Source organism: Gymnoscopelus microlampas, assembly GCF_963454915.1.
Source record: "Gymnoscopelus microlampas genome assembly, chromosome: 11".
NCBI classification, from domain to species: Eukaryota; Metazoa; Chordata; class Actinopteri; order Myctophiformes; family Myctophidae; genus Gymnoscopelus; species Gymnoscopelus microlampas.
The window spans coordinates 42,365,038-42,385,713 of record NC_139948.1 but is presented as its reverse complement, the minus strand read 5'-3'; the positions used below and the strand labels follow the sequence as shown (position 1 = coordinate 42,385,713).

General features: G+C 44.8%; 1 protein-coding gene across 1 annotated transcript in view; it reads left to right on the top strand.

Moving 5' to 3' along the window:
- Positions 1 to 19,186, top strand: part of LOC311056300 (uncharacterized protein) — a 32,523-nt gene extending 13,337 nt beyond the window's left edge. The window contains exons 27-37 of the mRNA XM_084072821.1: positions 37 to 249; positions 743 to 865; positions 980 to 1,192; positions 12,923 to 13,045; positions 13,447 to 13,659; positions 14,139 to 14,261; positions 14,379 to 14,591; positions 16,602 to 16,724; positions 16,840 to 17,052; positions 18,575 to 18,697; positions 18,821 to 19,186. Coding sequence (XP_083928947.1) covers positions 37 to 249; positions 743 to 865; positions 980 to 1,192; positions 12,923 to 13,045; positions 13,447 to 13,659; positions 14,139 to 14,261; positions 14,379 to 14,591; positions 16,602 to 16,724; positions 16,840 to 17,052; positions 18,575 to 18,697; positions 18,821 to 19,001 — 1,861 coding nt within the window. The 3' untranslated portion in view covers positions 19,002 to 19,186. The remainder of the gene's footprint in view (positions 1 to 36; positions 250 to 742; positions 866 to 979; positions 1,193 to 12,922; positions 13,046 to 13,446; positions 13,660 to 14,138; positions 14,262 to 14,378; positions 14,592 to 16,601; positions 16,725 to 16,839; positions 17,053 to 18,574; positions 18,698 to 18,820) is intronic.
- The last annotated feature ends 1,490 nt before the right edge of the window (positions 19,187 to 20,676 follow it).

Below are 20,676 nucleotides of genomic sequence, written 5' to 3'. Positions count from 1 at the left end.
ACTTTTTCACCCTTCTTTATCTTCTTTTTTTTACAGTCATTATGGAGCAGTCACACACATTAAGATCCAGAACACAGGAGAGTTCTATAATGTTGATGGTGGGGATCAGTTCTCCTCACTGTCTGACCTGGTCGAGTATTATATGGAGCATCATGGGCATTTTAAAAAGAAAAATAGAGGTGTTATCGAGCTCAGACATCCACTACATTGTGTTGACTCCCTGGGACAAAGATGTGGAAAGTTTTCAAGGTAATAAAACAGCATTTAAAACATTTTAAAGCAGCAAAATTAAATGATGGCAGACCGACCACAAGATAAGAGCACAGATGGGGGGGGGGGGGGGGGGTTGGGTGTATAAGGGGTGCAGCTATGGATAGACTATAGGGTGATTCAAATGCTAGGGAGAAGAGGTGTGTTTTGAGTCTGGATTTGAAGGTGTCCAAGTAGGGGGCAAACCTAACAGTCGACGGAAGGCTGTTCCAGAGTGTTGGACCAACCCACGGAAAAGGCTCGGTCACCCTTTTGCTTTAACCGGGTGTGTGGGACTTTGAGAAGACTCTGGTCAGAGGATCTCAGTGGCCTGGTGCTCTCAGGGGGCCCAGTAGTTCAGCGATGTAGGGTGGTGCTAATCCATTTAGTGCTTTAAAAACAAATAGCTACGTTAACAGCTATGTCCCACTAATAACATATATATAGGCCTACTGTCTGTCCCATTAACTTTAATATAAAGTTCCTCTGTTAGGTGGTACCGTTCCAACATCACAGGCGTGGAAGCAGAGTACCACTTGTTGACTCGTGGAATGGATGGAAGCTTCTTGGTCAGGCCCACTAAGCGTGAACCTGGAGTCTTTACTTTATCTGCACGGTAAGTGTTGATTGTCCACAGCCAGTTATCATTATTTCAAAGCCTGTGCAGGTGGCCCATCTTTCACATACAATATGGTACTAATATGTAAATTATCTGAATGTTTTTTTACAGGCATAATGGGGCAGTCATACACATTGAGATCCAATACACAGGAGAGTTCTATAATGTTAATGGTGGGGATCAGTTCGCCACACTGCCTGACCTGGTCGAGTATTATATGGAGCATCATGGGCAACTTAAAGAGAAAAATGGAGATGTTATCGAGCTCAAATATCCACTAAATTGTGCTGACTTCGTGGGACAAAGACGTAAAAACTTTTCAAGGTATCAGATAAAAAACAAAAACATATTTGTGGAATAATCTATGATTATGATGAGGGTGGAGTGTTTATTGACATGTAACTACTTATATGGCCCTCTAGCGCCATCCCGTGGTAAATGACCGTTTGTTCAGAAATGACGGAGTGATGACGCACGTCCGGTTTAGCGTGATTTAATTATATACTTTCATTAAGATTTAGGTAGATTAGCGGCTTAATCCGCGCATAGAAAGTATTGTCCTAGTAGTGGGGTGATTTATGTATTTACTATCTAACTTTCTGAGGGTTTTTTAAGCTATTTGTTATGCCTGCCATCGTGACCAAGTGTACTGCGCATGCGTCAGCTTTCCTAGCACCGGGGCTTTTGGTTTAGTATCTCGGTAACAAAGAAGAGCCGCGGTGGGCAGATGGTTTATAACCTGCTAACTACCGTTGTAACGACCAGTATAGTGTTAGATATGTGTGTGAGAGTTTGTGTGTGAATGAAACAGAAATAAAACGCCATAAAAGACACTTGTTTGAGTTGTATCCACTGGCCACGGCTCTACCTACCTTTCCAAAGGGAGATCTACGATTACATAGGGTGTGATTGATTAGATATTTGGACAGTTATAAACCATCGTCGCCTCCGGAGGAGGAGAACGTGTGGAACAGACGGCGGGGAGAAAGCGGACGTGACGACCGGACCACTTTCACTCGACGCTGCACGGCGGAGAAGCCGTTAAAGGGAAGTAAAATAGCGCTCATATTGACTACTAGTGGTAAAAAAGGCTTGAGGACCAAAAGGAGAAAGGCTGTAAGCTAAAAGACGTAAAGTGACTGTTTCTGTGGATGCTGCTGCTTACATGCTAAGTGCTAGTTCCTTGGATGTTTTGCTAGAAGGCTACGCTACGGCTGCTATGCTACGCTGCTACATGCTGAGTTCTATTGTGTCTTGGATGTTTTGCTAGAGAAGGCTACGCTACGGATGCTATGCTACGCTGCTACATGCTGGGTTCTATTGTTCTTGGATGTTTTGCTAGAGAAGGCTACGCTACGGATGCTATGCTACGCTGCTACATGCTGAGTTCTATTGTCTCTTGCTACGCTGTCTCTTGGATGTTTTGCTAGAAAGCTACGCTGAGGATGCTATGCTATACTGCTACATGCTAGGAAGCCCTATTGTCTCTTGTTGAAGATACAACGGCTGCTGTTTTACGCTGCTACATGCTGAGTTATTGTTGCTGGATGTTTTGCTAGAAAGCTACGCTGAGGACGCTATGCTATATTGCTACATGCTAAGGAAGCCCTATTGTCTCTTGTTGAAGATACAACACACTGCTACGTGCTAAGGAGGCTGCAGCAGCGCTCTATTGGTTTTGCTGCTATTGACTTTGCTGCCATTGACTTTGCTGCTATTGACTTTGCTGCTATTGTTCTCTCTGCTGCGATCTGCTACCTAGTGAGCCGTAATCAAACTGTTCCGGGGTCCCTATATGTGCACTGAAAGCCAGTAGAGGGGAGCAATAAGACGGAAAGCAATATGGGGTCAAGTGGTGACATAAAGAAGAAGCTAATCAATGCAGTGACCACATACGGGAGTATAGCAGATCAGATCGACGATGCTATTGATCGTGCGCCAGCCTTGGAACTGGACAGAGAGAGAAAAGCACTCCAGGATGAGTGGAAGAGACTCTTGGGGTTCTGGAATGCATATGAGATAGCCTTAAAAGAGGAGGATGAGACCGCAAACGCAGGAGCGATTGCAGAAGTCCAGACGAAGAGGGCTGCCGGTAGACAAAGGCTCAAAGACACAGATCAGAGGGTCCGGGCGGAACTATGGACCCGCTGTGCAGAACCGAATGTGAGAATCCTGAGGGGGGAGTTTGATGATGCTTTGGGGAAGGTCCAGGTGCGTAGCTTGCAGGCGGCATCCGCAGAGCAACGAGAGAGAGAGAGGAGAGGTCTAGAGAGGAGACTCTATGACTTTGTACAAGTGATGAATGAGTGGTTATCCGTTGTCCCTGTGGATAAAGCAGAGGAGATGCAGACTACTTACAGGATCCTAAAGGACCAAAAAGAAGTGCTACTGGAAGACTGGGCCGCGCTCAGGGAGGTTAAGGGAGCTGACGAGAAAGACGAATCGTCAGTGGTGGTGGTAGATGAGGGACATAACGACCCGTCAAAGCATACTACAACCCCAGCCAGCCCGCAAGTGCATAGCCTTAGAGACCGGCCTGCTGTATCCAGTGGCAGTGTCTATCCTAAGCGTGCATATGTGGGGCCACCCGCTCCGGCCTGGACAATGCAGCACCAGTCCTCAACACCAGTAAGAGACGGTGGGACTCCGCGCTTGTCATTCCCAGCCTCAGGCATACCACCACATCTGCAGAGTGGCCGTACAGGACAGCACGGCGTCACTGAAGCTCCGCAGGCAGCGTTTGAATCCCACGGTTGGTCAGGCATGGCATCTGGAGGAGATGGCAGCGCCCAGTACTACAGGCCCAAAGTCAAGGTGAAGCCGATTAGTCTGCCTATGTTCTCCGGGGACAGAAGGACCTACTGGAACTGGCGGAACAATTGGGAGAAACTCCAGGGACATGCAGAACCCTCAGGGTTAGAAGTGTGCAAGAGGGCCCACCTACTTGACAGCCTGGAAGGGGCACTGAAGACAGAGCTTCGATTAGATACATGCAGAACGTCAATGGATGTCTTTAGACTCCTGGATAACCGGTTTGGAAACAAGGGCACTACTGCTCAGGTGATCCTGGAGGAACTGGAGGAAATGCCTGCGGTGAAGGGCAACCAGCCTAGGAAGGCAATAACCTTAATCCAGACAGTGGAAAGGGCACTGTGCGATCTAGAAGACCTGGAAATGGTGGGGGCCATCAAAAATCCTTTGATGATCAATAGGATAGTAGGGAAACTTCCCGCGGAGGTCAAGAGGAAATGGATTTCCCATGAGCAGGACGCCATGAATGATGTCAACCAAGGGAATCATTTCGACAAGCTCTTAACGTTTCTGAAAGTGGAGGAGGGGATCCTCGAAAGGCTAGCAGAGATGGATCTTGGAACCACCTATGTTAATGAGAAGACGGCCCAGCGGGAGAAACCGAGAGAGAGGAGGCAGGAAAAGCAGTCATTCACCAAGACAGCAGTGAGTGAGATCAAAAGGGAGTCCCAGCGAGAACCGTGCACTATGTGTGGAGATGAAAAACATGGAGGACGACTCTACGCCTGCCCAGCCTTCAAGAAGGCTAACCTGTCAGTTAAGAATGTCCAGGTAAAGAAGACAAAGGCGTGTCCCAGATGCCTGAGCGTTCACGGGGCTGACAGAGCATGTAAACAGGGTTTTCCCTGCCGAAAGGAAGGGTGTGCTGGGGAGGACGCTCCTGCAGACCATCATTACCTCCTCTGCCCCAGCTCAGAAGGAAGGGGGGCGTCAACCAGAAGGGAGACCAGGGTCGAAAAGAAGAGAGGGCCTCGTGGCCTGACAGAGGAACAGGAAGCCGTCACAGCCAGACTTGCAACTAAGTTGAGTCCGAGAGAGATGGAGGATCTTAAGAAAGCCTTCACTAACAAGGCAACCTCAAAAGTATGCTCTAAGTACAGTCTGGTGGAGAAGGAGCTACCGGTCCTCATGATGCTTGTGGATGTCACAACAAGAGGAGGAGACTATATTGGAGCCCTGATTGACCTCGCCTCCGACACCAACTATATCACGCACCAAGCCGCTAAAAGACTCGGACTGACTGGTGAACCAATCACACTGGTGGTTTCTGGAGTCGGGAAGATGGAGGTAAGGGTCGACACAAGGAGATATCTTGTGGCAATCAAAGTATGGACCCCAAGAGGAACCCTAAGATCCCACGAGATGATCTGCTACGGTTTGGATGACATCGCCAAAGTGGATCGAGTGGTGGAATCAGAAGAACTGGAGCAGTTCTTCCCAAGGGTCAGGCCAGGAGAATTGGCCCGTCCCGAGAAGATTGAACTTCTCATCAGCACTCGCGAAGGCCGACTAGCACCGCAAAGACTGCATAGAATCGGTGATCTAGTGCTGTGGGATGGCCCCCTGGGCAAGACCGTGAGTGGTGTGCATCCGGACCTCTTTGAAGAGGTGGAGGTGACAACACGCCATTCATTAACACACTTTGCTCGTTCCATGAGGACGGCAGCCATTAGGGTGGAGGAACACCTTTTCAATGTCCCAAAGCCTGTGGGCAATGTGGAAAAGGAACACCTTTCCAATGTACCAAAGCCTGTGGGCAATGTGGAAAAGGAACACCTTTTAAACGTCTCAAGGCCTGTGGGTAATGTGAAAAGGGCAACTACCGCTGCAAGCGCTACCGATGCCATAAGTTGGTTGAAGATGGACAGCATTGGAGCAGCATGTGACCCTGCTTGCGGGGGCTGTCGTTGCGGGAAATGCTCTCCGGGAGGAAAGGAGATGACGCTGGTTGAAGAAAGGGAGATGGAGCGTATAAAAGCAGGCTTGACCTTCAAAGAAAGGGATGAGCACAGTGGAGAGCCCCACTGGGATGCAAAGTACCCCTGGAAGGAGGATCCGGCATCACTCCCCAACAACCGCAAAGTAGTGGAAGCAACGTTCCTACGAACAGAGAGGCGCCTTGAAAAAGATCCCAAGTGGAAAGAAGCCTACTCCAGGCAGATCCACGAAATGATTGAAAGAGGAGCAGCGGTGAAGTTGACAAAGTCCATGATGGAAGAGTGGCCGGGAGCAGTGTGGTGGGTGAGTCATCTGACAGCACCCAATCCCCATTCAGTTACCACGCCAGTGCGTATCGTCTGGGACAGCAGCCAAGAATACAGGGGAGTGAGCCTGAACAACATCCTGCTAAAGGGTCCAGACGTGCTAAACCCCATTCGGGCAGTATTACTCAGATTCCGGGAGGGAGAGTTTGCTGCTATCGGCGACATCAAAAAGATGTACAATTCAGTTTGGCTGGAAGAGCAAGAAGTCCATCTTCACCGATTCCTGTGGAGAGACTCACCACAGGACACGATTGAAGACTATGCCGTTGTAAGGGTGAACATGGGAGATAAGCCAGCCGGATGCATAGCGCAAGTGGCTATGAGGGAGACTGCCAATCTTCCTCAGTTCTCCCACCTTGTGGATGAAAGAAGTGTCATTCAGGAGAACAGCTACGTGGATGACATCTTTGCATCAAATAATGACCCCAGCAGACTTGAAGAGATCCTGGAGGGGGTTGAAGCTATACTGAAGACAGGAGGCTTCCACCTCAAGCCCTGGGTCCGGTCTGGGCAAAGTGGGAGGATTGATGCCACAGAATCCAAACCTGAAACACTGATTCTCCCTAACCAGCTCAAAGAAGAGGACAACAAGGCATTAGGGGTGGGTTACCTCGTCCGTGACGACAAGCTCTTTGTCATGGTATCCATCAACTTCTCTAGTAGAAAGGGGAAGATGAGAACTGGAGAAGACCTGAGCGAAGAGGAAGTTGTGGAGATGACGCCAAACCCATTGTCACGTCGGGTGCTACTAAGCCAAGTTGCTGGACTGTACGACCCTCTAGGTCTCGCAACACCAATGAAGCAAAAGGGAGTGATTCTCGTGAGGAGAGCCTTCCAGGAGGCCGGAAACCTGACGAGAGACACCTGGGATGAACCACTGTCTGATGACCTCCGTGAAAAAGCAGTAGAGCTATTCAAGGAGTACACAAGACTGAGCAGCATCACGTTTCACAGGAGCATCACGCCCTCCGGCTGGAGGGGGAAGCCCTGGGGTATCACGTTTTCGGATGGAAGCTGTGAGTCCTATGGAGCTGTACTGTACCTAAGGTGGAGGACATCCGATGGTGTAGTCACCCGACTGATAGAGTCAAAGGCAAAACTAGCCCCTCTTGACCAGAAGGGTGACGCGGTCAAGGCCGAAATCTGTGGAGCTGTGTTCGCCTCTCGTCTAAAGGGCTACGTGCTGAAGCATGGAAGATTGGAAGTGGAGAGATGGTTCCATTTCGTAGACAGCCAGACGGTGCTAGGTGCCATCCAAAGAGAGAGCTACGGGTTCCAGACGTTCTTTGCTAATCGAGTTGGGGAGATCCAGAAGGCTGGCCCTGTAGAAGACTGGTGGTGGATACCTGGAGCACTAAACGTTGCTGACTTAGTGACAAGGAGCAGCTGCACCCCTGAACTGCTCAAAGAGAGCTCTGTATGGCAAAATGGTCCTGACTTCCTGGCCGATCCTGAAGAAGAATGGCCCATGAAATCTGCCTCCGAAGTAGTGGCTGCTGCTAGAGACGTCGTGAGCAAGCTCCAAAGAAAGTCCTTCTCAGCTGTAACTACGAGAGCACAGGCCAAGCTGATGACTCCCCCTGACAGTCATGAGAAGAAAAAGACGGACGACGGAGCGCCACAAAAGTCTTCAGACGCGACAGCCCTTCCCTCAGAAGAGAGCAAAGTTCCCCAAAAGCTTTGGGGCGCTGCGCTTGTGGACCTAGTCGACCCAAGAAGATACAGCACGCTGACCAAGCTCTGTAATGTAATCGGCTTCGTCAGAAGAGCAGTGAAGTTCTGGTTATCACGGAAGAAGAGAACCTGCACACCAGTAAAGTGGGAGGCCTTGACAGTGACTGAACGTCAAGCTGCTTTCGAAGAACTAAGCCTGGCAGCTCAGAAAGGAGTGAAGTTTCCTGAAACTACACTAAACAGGCTTGTAGTCCGTGAGGAGAAAACTTCTAAACTGTTACTGTGCCACGGCCGAGTCCAAACTATGACTGAAGGACGGCCCGGAGTGCCCTTGATTCCCTACGGGGAGTGGGTTAGCATCCTTCTGGCTGAAGAAGCCCACCGGGCCAACCATGAGGGAGTAGCTGGTACCCTTCTACGAATAAGGGAAAAGGCGTGGATTGTGCAAGGACCAAGAGTTGCTCGAAAAGTAATCGACTCCTGCATTCACTGCCGGAAGAACAGGGCAAAAATGTGCCAGCAAGTTATGAGCGACCTCCCGCCGGAGCGCACAACGCCAGCTGCACCTTTTGAATACACAACGTTGGATCTCTTCGGCCCTTACACCATCAGAGATGCAGTGAAGAAGAGGACTAGCAAGAAAGCCTGGGGCATTGTCTACTGCTGCATGGCATCAAGAGCGGTGCATGCTGACATCGTAGAAGACCTATCAACAGAAGGTTTCCTGAAAGCATTTCAACGCTTCACTGCCCTGAGAGGCCATCCGAAGAAGCTCTGGTCTGACCAGGGAACCAACTTTGTTGGAGCTAAGCCAGTATTGGAAGAACTTTACAAGTTCCTGGCAAGTGTCGACAAGGAAAAAGTCCAAAAGAGAGCTGCCGAGACTGGCACAGATTGGACGTGGGTATTCCACCCAGCCGACTCGCCACACCGAAATGGCGCTGCAGAAGCAGCAGTTCATGTAATGAAAAGAGCGATGAGCAGCGTGGGAGAAGAAGGAAACATGACGGCACTGGAGTTCCAGACCCTTCTATACCTGGCCGCTAACCTGTCTAATGAGAGGCCTATCGGCGCATTGACCCAGCTGCAAGACGGGAGCGTTGAGGTCATCTCCCCCAACTCCCTCCTGCTGGGGCGCGCAGGGCCCAGTGGCGACCCCGGAGGGTTCGATTCCACTGTCTACCCATTCGTCCGTCTGAGAGCGATCCAGATCGAGGTGGACAAGTTCTGGAAACGGTGGAGCCAGCTAGCGGGTCCAGGACTCTTCATCCGTAAGAAGTGGCACACCCCTGCCAGGGACGTCACCGTCGGAGATCTGGTATGGCTCGCTGACCAGAACGCACTCAGAGGCCGTTTCAGACTGGGTCGAGTCGTGGAGGCGTTTCCTGATGAGAAAGGTGTCGTCCGAGACGTGAAGGTGAGAACCTGCCACAGCCTTCCTGCCGGCACCAGCCCTTCCAAGAGTGACCAGCCCGTCGCAAGTTGCCCGTCCACCATCCTCCACAGGGACGTTAGGAGGCTGGTGGTTCTTCTACCAGTAGAAGAGCAGTAAAAGAAGAAAAGATTCCCCACTGCCATCCTCCCTGGAGGTTGGCGGTGTGTTTCGGTAAGGCCAGTTCCGTGCCGGTGCAACTTGGTACAACTGTGACTGGACATGACCGAGGTCTAAGCCCACCTCTGTGCGGGCTTGTACTTCTGTATGTTTAGTTGGCAGTTGTGCTTTGTTGCATCTGCTAGGGCTGCGCTTAAAGGATTGTATGCTGCATCAAGGACCACGAGAAGGATCTCACCATTTTTGTAACGTATTTTTCACCTTTTACAGACAATATTTCGCGTATTTTGCGTTTTTTACAGACACTGTTTGCGCCTTTTACGAACAATATTGACGGCCTAGTGCCCATTATTTTTCCCTTGAAGAAATGTTTCGAATGCATGGACTAAGGGGGTTATGGGTGGTGGTCCTCTTGGGTCTTAAAGCCAGAGGACCAAGTGGGAGGTGTGGAATAATCTATGATTATGATGAGGGTGGAGTGTTTATTGACATGTAACTACTTATATGGCCCTCTAGCGCCATCCCGTGGTAAATGACCGTTTGTTCAGAAATGACGGAGTGATGACGCACGTCCGGTTTAGCGTGATTTAATTATATACTTTCATTAAGATTTAGGTAGATTAGCGGCTTAATCCGCGCATAGAAAGTATTGTCCTAGTAGTGGGGTGATTTATGTATTTACTATCTAACTTTCTGAGGGTTTTTTAAGCTATTTGTTATGCCTGCCATCGTGACCAAGTGTACTGCGCATGCGTCAGCTTTCCTAGCACCGGGGCTTTTGGTTTAGTATCTCAGTAACAAAGAAGAGCCGCGGTGGGCAGATGGTATGTACAATTAAGCTCCGACCTTACACGACATAACTTATTTCTTGCATATATATATTATACCTTGTGAAGATGTATTTCATGTCGGTAATGATTGCTATGTTCTATGTTTTATCTGCAGGTTTATAACCTGCTAACTACCGTTGTAACGACCAGTATAGTGTTAGATATGTGTGTGAGAGTTTGTGTGTGAATGAAACAGAAATAAAACGCCATAAAAGACACTTGTTTGAGTTGTATCCACTGGCCACGGCTCTACCTACCTTTCCAAAGGGAGATCTACGATTACATAGGGTGTGATTGATTAGATATTTGGACAATATTGCCCTAAGCTGAAAAAATAAATAAATGCAAAGATCTATGAAAATAACTTTAACTTGATCTTTGAGATTAGTTTTTTCTCTCTCAGTCAGCAAAAACGAAGTTATTATTAAGACATACAAACTTTTCAAGTTATCAAAACAATAAAACGGCAATCATAAATCCTGAAAGGGTATATCTGTTCATTGGAGTGAAAATGCCCATATAGTATTTATATTTGAGAATAAATCTGATAATTTTATTTTATTGTCTCCGCCAGGCCGAAAGGCATGGCGAGAGAGTATGTTTTACCCTCCGTCCGTGTGTCCGTGTGTCCGTGTGTTACCAGCTAATCTCTGGCACCGTTGGCCCGGTCGCTGCGAAACTGTGCACACACACTCCCTGGATGCCAATTCAGAACCTCTGCCTCAATTTTTTCACATGGGCCTGTTATAGCGCCACCTGGAGGCCGATTTGTGCAAAACCTATTTTTTTACATTACTCCTACAGATTTTATCCAAACGTCATGCAAATCGGTACACAGTATCTCTATAGTCATGTGATCAACACTGATCTGTCCGATTTCCCATATTCCATCCTCATTGGCTAAGGTTTGCTTCCAAAGTTTGCAGGATTGGTCCGTTTTGAACAAAATGCCTCAAATCATGAACGCAGCTTGCGATTTCCGTGAAATTTCACACGCACATTCCCACTAGGCCAAGGAAGAAATGCCACCCTTTTTCACATTGGCCTGTTATAGCGCCACCAGCAGGTCTAATTTAGCAAAACACATTTTTGGAACAAAATGCCTCAAATCATGAATGCAGTGTCCGATTGAAGAATAAATGGCACCCTTTTCACATTGGCCTATTATAGCGCCACCAGGAGGCCACAATATCGTACCTGACCTGGCGGAGACCTGTGCTCCGAGGAGCACTTTCTCTAGTTTTCTTTCATATCAATGTACCCTAGTAAAATGTAATTCAGTGTTTAAATATTATAATGTTAATTGTCTCCGCCAGGCCGAAAGGCATGGCGAGAGAGTATGTTTTACCCTCCGTCCGTCCGTCCGTGTGTGTGTGTGTGTCCTGTCTGTGTGTTACCAGCTAATCTCCGGCACCGTTGGCCTGGTCGCTGCGAAACTGTGCACACACACTCCCTGGATGCCAATTCAGAACCTCTGCCCCACATTTTTCACATGGGCCTGTTATAGCGCCACCAGGAGGCCGATTTGTGCAAAACCCATTTTTTCCCATTACACCTACAGCTTTTAACCAAACGTCATGCAAATCGGTACACAGTATCTCTATAGTCATGTAATCAACCCGGATCTGTCTGTTTTCCCATATTCCATCCTCATTGGCTAAGGTTGGCTTTCAAAGTTTGCAGGATTGGTCCGTTTTGAACAAACTGCCTCCAATCATGAACATAGCTTGCCATTTCCATAAAATTGCACAGGCACATTCCCACTAGGCCGAGGAAGAAATGCCACTTGAACATTTTCAAATCAGCCTCATGGTGGCGATATAACTGGCCGATTTGCATTTTTAACTATAACCGCACCGATCTGCGTGAAACTTTGCACGCACACTCCCTAGAGGCCAAGGAAAAACATTAGACTGCATTTTTCACATCTGCTTTTTACAGCGCCACCAGGAGGCCGACTTATGTAAAATACATTTTTGGAGATTATTCCTTCAGATTCTGTCCAAAAAACACGCAAATTGGTACACTGCATCTCCATAGTCATGTGATTCTGATGGATCTGTCCGATATTTCATATTCCATCCTATTTGGCTTACAGTGGCTTCCAAAGTTTGCAGGATTGGTCAGTTTTAAACAAAATACCTCAAAACATGAATGCAGTGTGCAATTTCCGTGAAGGTTTGCATGCAGATTCCCACTAGGCCGAGGAAGAAATGCCCCCCTTTTCACATTCACATTGGCCTTTATAGCGCCACCAGCAGGTCTAATTTAGCAAAACACATTTTTGGAACAAAATGCCTCAAATCATGAATGCAGTGTCCCATTGAAAGGCCTAAGATGAAATGCCACCCTTTTCACATTGGCCTATTATAGCGCCACCAGGAGGCCACAATAACCTACCTGACCTGGCGGAGACCTGTGCTCCGAGGAGCACTTTTTCTAGTTTTTCATATGTTATACTCGTTTTTTGCAACAAACTGCCTTTGGCCTACACTGAAAAAACTATTTGAAAAATCTAAAGAAAATATGGAAATATCTTTAATTTAATCCTTTTTGATCTCAGTGAACAAAACCAAGGATTGTATTCTAATGTAAAATACTGGTGTTAAACTGAACAACAATATTGTGTTAGTCTGAATGACAAATATCACTACAGACAACACACATTGATTAAATATGATTCCTTAAGCTATAACAATAATGACTACATCCACTATTAATATTAGCAGCAATACTATTTAACTTTTAGATAGCCTATGCATTCTTTTAATTTTATATTAAATACCACCTATTTTATGTGTCACTCACGGGTACAACTCAAAAGTTGTTGGTTACAAAACAGGCCTTACACTGGAAAGAAAAAGGTGCAAAAATCTATGAAAATGCATGTCCCACTAACTTTAACGTGAAGTTCCTCTGTTAGGTGGTACCGTTCCAACATCACAGGCGTGGAAGCAGAGTACCTCTTGCTGACGCATGGAATGGATGGAAGCTTCTTGGTCAGGACCAGTAAGAGTGAACCTGGAGTCTTTACTTTATCTGTACGGTGAGTGTTGATAATGTCTCTGTCTACAGCCAGTCATCATTATTTCAAAGCCAGTGCAGGTGGCCCATCTTTCACATAGAATCCGCTACTAATATGTAACTTCTCTGAATGTTTTTAGCGGTGCCAGCCGCTCTACATTTGACCGTGTCTGTGTGTCCGTCCGTCCGTATGTTATGTCCGTATGTTTGAGCACGGCAAACGCAGTGTGCAGCCACCAGGAGGCAGAGTTTAGTAAAACACATTTTTGGAATAAATTTACAGGGATTTAACATTGTTTCTCTAGTTCATATATAGCCCAATTAAATAAACTCATCAAAGGCACCGCTTCCTTCACACAGGGTGTGATTTGTTTTTCCTCATTCCACTTTATCCCCCTTCTTTTCTTCTTCTTTTTTTTACAGTCATAATGGAGCAGTCACACACATTAAGATCCAGAACACAGGAGAGTTCTATAATGTTGATGGTGGGGATCAGTTCGCCTCACTGCCTGACCTGGTCGAGTATTATATGGAGCATCATGGGCAACTTAAAGAGAAAAATAGAGGTGTTATCAAGCTCAGACATCCACTACATTGTGCTGACTCCCTGGGACAAAGATGTGAAAACTTTTCAAGGTAATAAAACATTATTTAAAACATTTAAAAACAGCAAAATTAAATGATGTCAGACCGACCACAAGATAAGAGCACAGGGGAGGGGGGGGTGGGTGTTGGGTGTATAAAGGGTGCAGGGTGATTCAAATGCTAGGGAGAAGAGGTGTGTTTTGTGTCTGGATATGAAGGTGTCCAGGGAGGGGGCAAACCTAACAGTGGACGGAAGGCTGTCCCAGAGTGTTGGACCAACCCACGGAAAAGGCTCGGTCACCCTTTAGCTTTAACCGGGTGTGTGGGACTTTGAGAAGCCTCTGGTCAAAGGATCTCAGTGGCCTGGTGCTGTCAGGGGGGGCAGTAGTTCAGTGATGTAGGGTGGTGCAAATCCATTTAGTGCTTTAAAAACAAATTGCTACGTTAACAGCTACAGTATGTCCCACTAATAACATATATATAGGCCTACTGTCTGTCCCATTAACTTGAATATGAAGTTCCTCTGTTAGGTGGTACCGTTCCAACATCACAGGCGTGGAAGCAGAGTACCTCTTGTTGACTCATGGAATGGATGGAAGCTTCTTGGTCAGGCCCAGTACGAGTGAACCTGGAGTCTTTACTTTATCTGCACGGTAAGTGTTGATTGTCCACAGCCAGTCATCATTATTTCAAAGCCAGTGCAGGTGGCCCATCTTTCACATACAATATGCTACTAATATGTAAATTCTCTGAATGTTTTTTTTTTACAGTCATAATGGAGCAGTCATACACATTGAGATCCAATACACAGGAGAGTTCTATAATGTTGATGGTGGGGATCAGTTCGCCACACTGCCTGACCTGGTCGAGTATTATATGGAGCATCATGGGCAACTTAAAGAGAAAAAAGGAGATGTTATCAAGCTCAGATATCCACTAATGTGTTCAGCCGCCCTGGGCCGAGGATGTAAAGACTTTTCAAGGTATCAAATAAAAAACAAAAACATTTTGCCTTATGCTGAAAAAATAACTAGATGCAAAAATCCTTGATCTTTGAGATTATTTTTTTCTCTCTCAGTCAACAAAACAAAGTTATTGTACTTTTTAAATACTGGTTTTAAACTAAATGACAATATTTTAAGATTGGATCTGAACCGCTCACACTAGACTAGAGGATAATCATGCCTGAGATTCGCTCCCAATCTAGGCTGGGGTACGGCACACGGCTGATCTACATACGAGTGCGGATGCACGCACACACCTAGCACAGAGACACACTTCCAAACAAGCTATATAACAATTCATAACAAAAATGTTATAAAAATACGACCATAATCATAACTAGCCTGGCATTTGCCAGACTGATAACATGGATTCACTCTCACGTTCCTCCCCGGTATCAGTCTGGACTTCGGCCCATAGGGAGCGAGTATGAGAAATCAGATATTTTTGGGCGGTGTAGCCGCCCCTATATGTGAGGTTGGGACATTGACAAATGCTGCACTGTGATTGGCCACCCAGTGTACCCCCCAACCCTGCACTGTGATTGGCCACCCATTGTACACCCCTTCCACCCACAATGGGTGGCCCCTGGCCACCCATTGTGGCCAGGGGAAATTATGATGAAATAAATAACCTATAAATAGGACTATTTTTTAAGTGAGCTTCCATCACTGTGATGTCCACTGTGATGACCACACCGCCCACTTACACTGGGTGTGATTTTTGGGGCGGTGTAACCGCCCCCTATATGTGAGGTTTGGACATTGACTAATCCTGCACCGTGATTGGCCACCAGTCTACATCCCTAACCCCTACACATTCAATGCAAATACCAGTCTACACCCCTAACCCCTACACATTCAATGCAAATCTATACTTTTCTTTAAGTGAGCTTCCATCAGTGTGATGACCACTAGCTGTAATGTGATTGGCTGACTTTATTGGTTGACTCTATTCAGGACTGTGATTGGCTAGCGAAACACATGACACATGTGCAGCCCTATGAATAGGACGATGGCACTTAAAAAAAAACACATTTATGTTTTTTTTTAAGTGAATCATGTGATGACCACACCGCCCACTTCACACTGGGTGTGATTTTTTAATGCTTTTCACTGTTGTACGGACAGCAGTTGAAAAGCAGTCACTGATTGGCCCGATCATTTTCACATTTCTCATACTCGCTCCCTATGGGCCGAAGTCCAGACTGATACCGGGGTGGAACGTGAGAGTGAATCCATGTTATCAGTCTGGCCAATGCCAGGCTAAATCATCAGCACCCCCAGTCCCAAGAATTAAGCATCCCCATATCATGCTTAACCCTTGTAAAGGATAACTTTGAAACATATATCAGTAATTATATTCTCAGTGCCTAGCAAAATCTTGCAGAATGGACCACAGCAGCACAATGCAAAACACAGAGCAAAATAGAATGACCAGAGTCATAACACCTAAATATTGATTAAATGTGACTAAGCAATTAAGTGATTAAGCAATAACAATAATGACTCCAGGAACTACTAGTGGCAAGGATATTTCCATTTAGCTATTTTTAAGTCATGAAACTGTATTAAATAAATGTATAAGATTTAAAGATTTAAAATGTGTATTTGCAGGCATGAAATGGCCCCTACAATACATGCTGAGATGCAAATTGTGTGTGAGGTCGTGCAAGTCTCTGCTTATTAGACATACAAATAATTCAGTTGCTCTAGTATGGAAAATACTTTGACTGCACACATCCCCGGGTATGGACTAGTTCAGTGTAACAACAGCATTTTATATTAAAATACAGCTTTGTTTTGTTGACTCACAGACAGACAAAAACCTTATTTCAAAGGCATTTTTCCAAATGTAAAGCATCTTACTGAAGTGAGGCTCGATTGAAACACCGTCAGCATTAACAACAGCTGTCCCATTCCTACTAATAACACATAGGCCTACTATGTCTCCACAGTACCACTAACTTTAACATGATGTTCCTCTGTTAGGTGGTACCGTTCCAACATAACAGCTGTGCAAGCAGAGTACCTCTTGTTGACTCGTGGAATGGATGGAAGCTTCTTGGTCAGGCCCACTAAGAGTGAACCTGCAGTCTTTACTTTATCTGCACGGTAAGTGTTGATTGTCCACAGCCAGTCATCATTATTTCAAAGCCTGTGCAGGTGGCCCATCTTTCACATACAATATGCTACTAATATGTAAATTCTCTGAATGTTTTTTTTACAGGCATAATGGGGCAGTCATACACATTAAGATCCAATACACAGGAGAGTTCTATGATGTTGATGGTGGGGATCAGTTCGCCACACTGCCTGCCCTGGTCGAGTATTATATGGAGCATCATGGGCAACTTAAAGAGAAAAAAGGAGATGTTATCAAGCTCAGATATCCACTAATGTGTTCAGCCGCCCTGGGCCGAAGATGTAAAGACTTTTCAAGGTATCAAATAAAAAACAAAAACATATTGCCTTACGCTGAAAAAATAAATAGATGCAAAAATCCTTGATCTTTGAGATTATTTTTTTCTCTCAGTCAACAAAACAATGTTATTGTATTTTTGAGTGGTGCCAGCCACTCCTACACTTGACCGTGTGTGTGTGGGTCTGTCCGTCCGTCCGTCCGTTTGAGCATGGCCTCAACAGCTACAGCTGATTGCAACACAAAGATGCAACCAGTTACACTAATTAAACACAAACAGGAGTGCAACACAAAGGCACCACTCACTTTACACTGGGTGTGATTTTTTTAAATACTGGTTTTAAACTGAATGACAATATTTTTTAAGATTGGATCTGAACCGCTCACTCTAGACTAGAGGATAATCATGCCTGAGATTCGCTCCTAATCTAGGCTGGGGTACGGCACACGGCTGATCTACAAACGAGCACGGACGCACGCACACGCTGCTAGCACAGACACACACTTCCAAACAAGCTATATAACAATTCATAACAAAAATGTTATAAGAATATGACCATAATCATAACTAGCCTGGCATTGGCCAGACTGATAACATGGATTCACTCTCACGTTCCTCACTTTCTATCAGTCTGGACTTCGGTCCATAGGGAGCGAGTATGAGAAATCAGAAAATGATCGGGCCAATCAGTGACTGCTTTTCAACTGCTGTCCGTACAACAGTGAAAAGCATGAAAAAATATCTGATCTGAGTGAATCCACGTTATCAGTCTGGCCAATGCCAAGCTAAATCATCAGCACCCCCAGTCCCAAGAATTAAGCATCCCCATATAATGCTTAACCCTTGTAAAGGATAACTTCGAAACACATATCAGTAATTATATTCTCAGTGCCTAGCAAAATCTTGCAGAATGGACCACAGCAGCACAATGCAAAACACAGAGCAAAATAGAACGACCAGAGTCATAACACCTAAATATTGATTATGAATAAATGTGATTAAGCAATTAAGTGATTAAGCAATAACAATAATCCAGGAACTACTAGTGGCAAGGATATTTTCTATTTAGCTATTTTTAAGTCATGAAAATGTATGAAATAAATGTGTAAGATTTAAAAATGTAAAATGTGTATGCTAGGCTAGCTGAACTTAAATTGCAGGCATGAAATGGCCCCTACAATACATACTGAGATGCAAATTGTGTGTGAGGTCGTGCAAGTCTCTGCTTATTAGACATACAAATAATTAAGTTGCTCTAGTATGGAAAATACTTTGACTGCACACATTCCTGGGTATGGACTAGTTCAGTGTAACAACAGCATTTTCTATTAAAATACAGCTTTGTTTTGTTGACCCACAGACAGACAAAAACCGAATTTCAAAGGCATTTTTCCAAATGTAAAGCATCTTACTGATCCTTCAAGTGAGGCTCGATTGAAACACCGTCAGCATTAACAACAGCTGTCCCATTCCCACTAATAACACATAGGCCTACTATGTCTCCACAGTACCACTAACTTTAACATGATGTTCCTCTGTTAGGTGGTACCGTTCCAAAATAACAGTTGTGCAAGCAGAGTACCTCTTGATGACTTCTGGAATGGATGGAAGCTTTTTGGTCAGGCCCAGAAAGAGTAAACCTGGGGTCTTTGATTTAACTGTACGGTGAGTGAATGGTTACTGGTAGTGGACAGAGACATTATCAACAAAGCCAGTGCAAGTTGCTAGTCTCTCACATAATAATCTACTAATATGGCAATCTTTAAATGTGTCTTCTTTTTTTTACAGGCATAATGGAGCTGTCAAACGCATTAAGATCCAGAACACAGGAGAGTGCTATGAAGTTGGTGGGGATCAGTTTGCCTCACTGCCTGACCTGGTCGAGTTTTATATGGAGCATCCTGGGCGTCTTGCAGAGAAAAATGGAGATGTTATCGAGCTCAAATATCCACTGCAATGGGAAGAATAGTAGTGTCTTTCTGGAAAGGTTTCTCTTCGAACGTGACATATTTTTTTGTTACTACAGAAACATTTCACGCAGTTCAGACAGAAAACAACAGATGTGTTCTCAGACACTACTCCGCAGAGGTCATATTATGACCAATGCAATAGTCCACAGTCTTTGTAAATATTTTTAATTAATACATTTTTGTGTCACGGCTAATGATCATTCATTGTTATATGCAATGTATTTTTTCAATTATTTCCAACATAAATATAATCCTAATTTCTGCATTGTCAGTTTCCTGTGTTTCAGTAACCAAGCTTCAAATTGTCATGCATTTTGGAGGACATGGTTTTCATTAAATGAATCGAAGAACCTAATCAAGAAAATAATGGCTATTTATTTGTGTGTAAATTGTAATCAGTATTGTCCATTTAGTAGACAAATAACTTATGAATGGATGATCACATTTTTTATTAAAATGGTGGGAATATGTAGGCTTCCTCGAAGAGATGATTAATTCAAAATGATCTATCTCATCTCAGTAGTGAAGCAGAACAATTAGATGTTGGCTTTATAAACCTGGAACACACAGATGCTCTGCTTTCATTCAGTGAAGCAGCTCATTGATGCCAAGACGCATGGCAGTTGAGTTTTTTTTTTTTTAGACAATTCTTCTTCTAGCTTCGTCACAGACAGTAGCCATTTTGATGGTTAAACAGCTGATGTTAATAATAGCATTATTTGTGCATGGGTTTTATGTGTTAATTAAGGCATGCAACTTTGCCCTGTATTTACATAATAAAACAATAAATACATGTTTTACCCATCATTTCTCTCTATGCCAACAGTTATCAGTCACTGGAGTAGTGTGGTGGTGTTAAATAAAAACAGCAGATTGGCTATTTTCATTTCATTTTATTTTATTTTAAAATAGGGTTTAGGAGATTAATTCATGATGCATTTTTGTAATTTTAGGTCCTATAGGGAGACACCAAAATGTACCTTTTGAGTCTCAAGTGAAAGTGTTTGAGGACCCTGGTTGAGGCAGCTCCATGCTGCAGTGAGATTAGGAGCTTGCAGAGATCACTTCCTCTATAGAGGCCATGTTGACATTGGCCTCCATTCTCTGGACAGCGTTCAGCAGTGGTGGAAAAAGTACTACATTTCTTTACTTAAGTAAAGTATCAATCCTGCAATGTAGAAACATTCTGTTACAAGTAAAAGTTCCGGTAATCAAAATGACAAAAGTACAAAAGTAATTGGCATCAAAATATACAAGTAACAAAAGTAAAATAACTCATTATGCAGAGTGTGTCGTTTGTATAAAATGTATTATAATATTTTCAAAATAGCAGATCTACAAGCTCACAACGCGTCGCATCTCGAGTCGACACATTGTGAGCTTGTAGATCGGCTATTTTCAAATAGCCAAAGTTTAAATAGGGCTGAAGTGGTTATGATGTATGTTTTGTAATAATAATACAAATCTAAGTAACTACAGTAGTAACTAAAGTTTTCAAATAATTGTAGTGGAGTAAAAAGTACAATATTTGCCTCTGAGATGTAGTGGAGTAGACGTAAAAGTATTGAAAATTGGAAATACTCCAGTAAAGTAAAAGTACCTCTAAATTGTACTTAAGTACAGTACTTGAGTACATGTACTTACCTTACTATACACCACTGGCATTCAGTACTG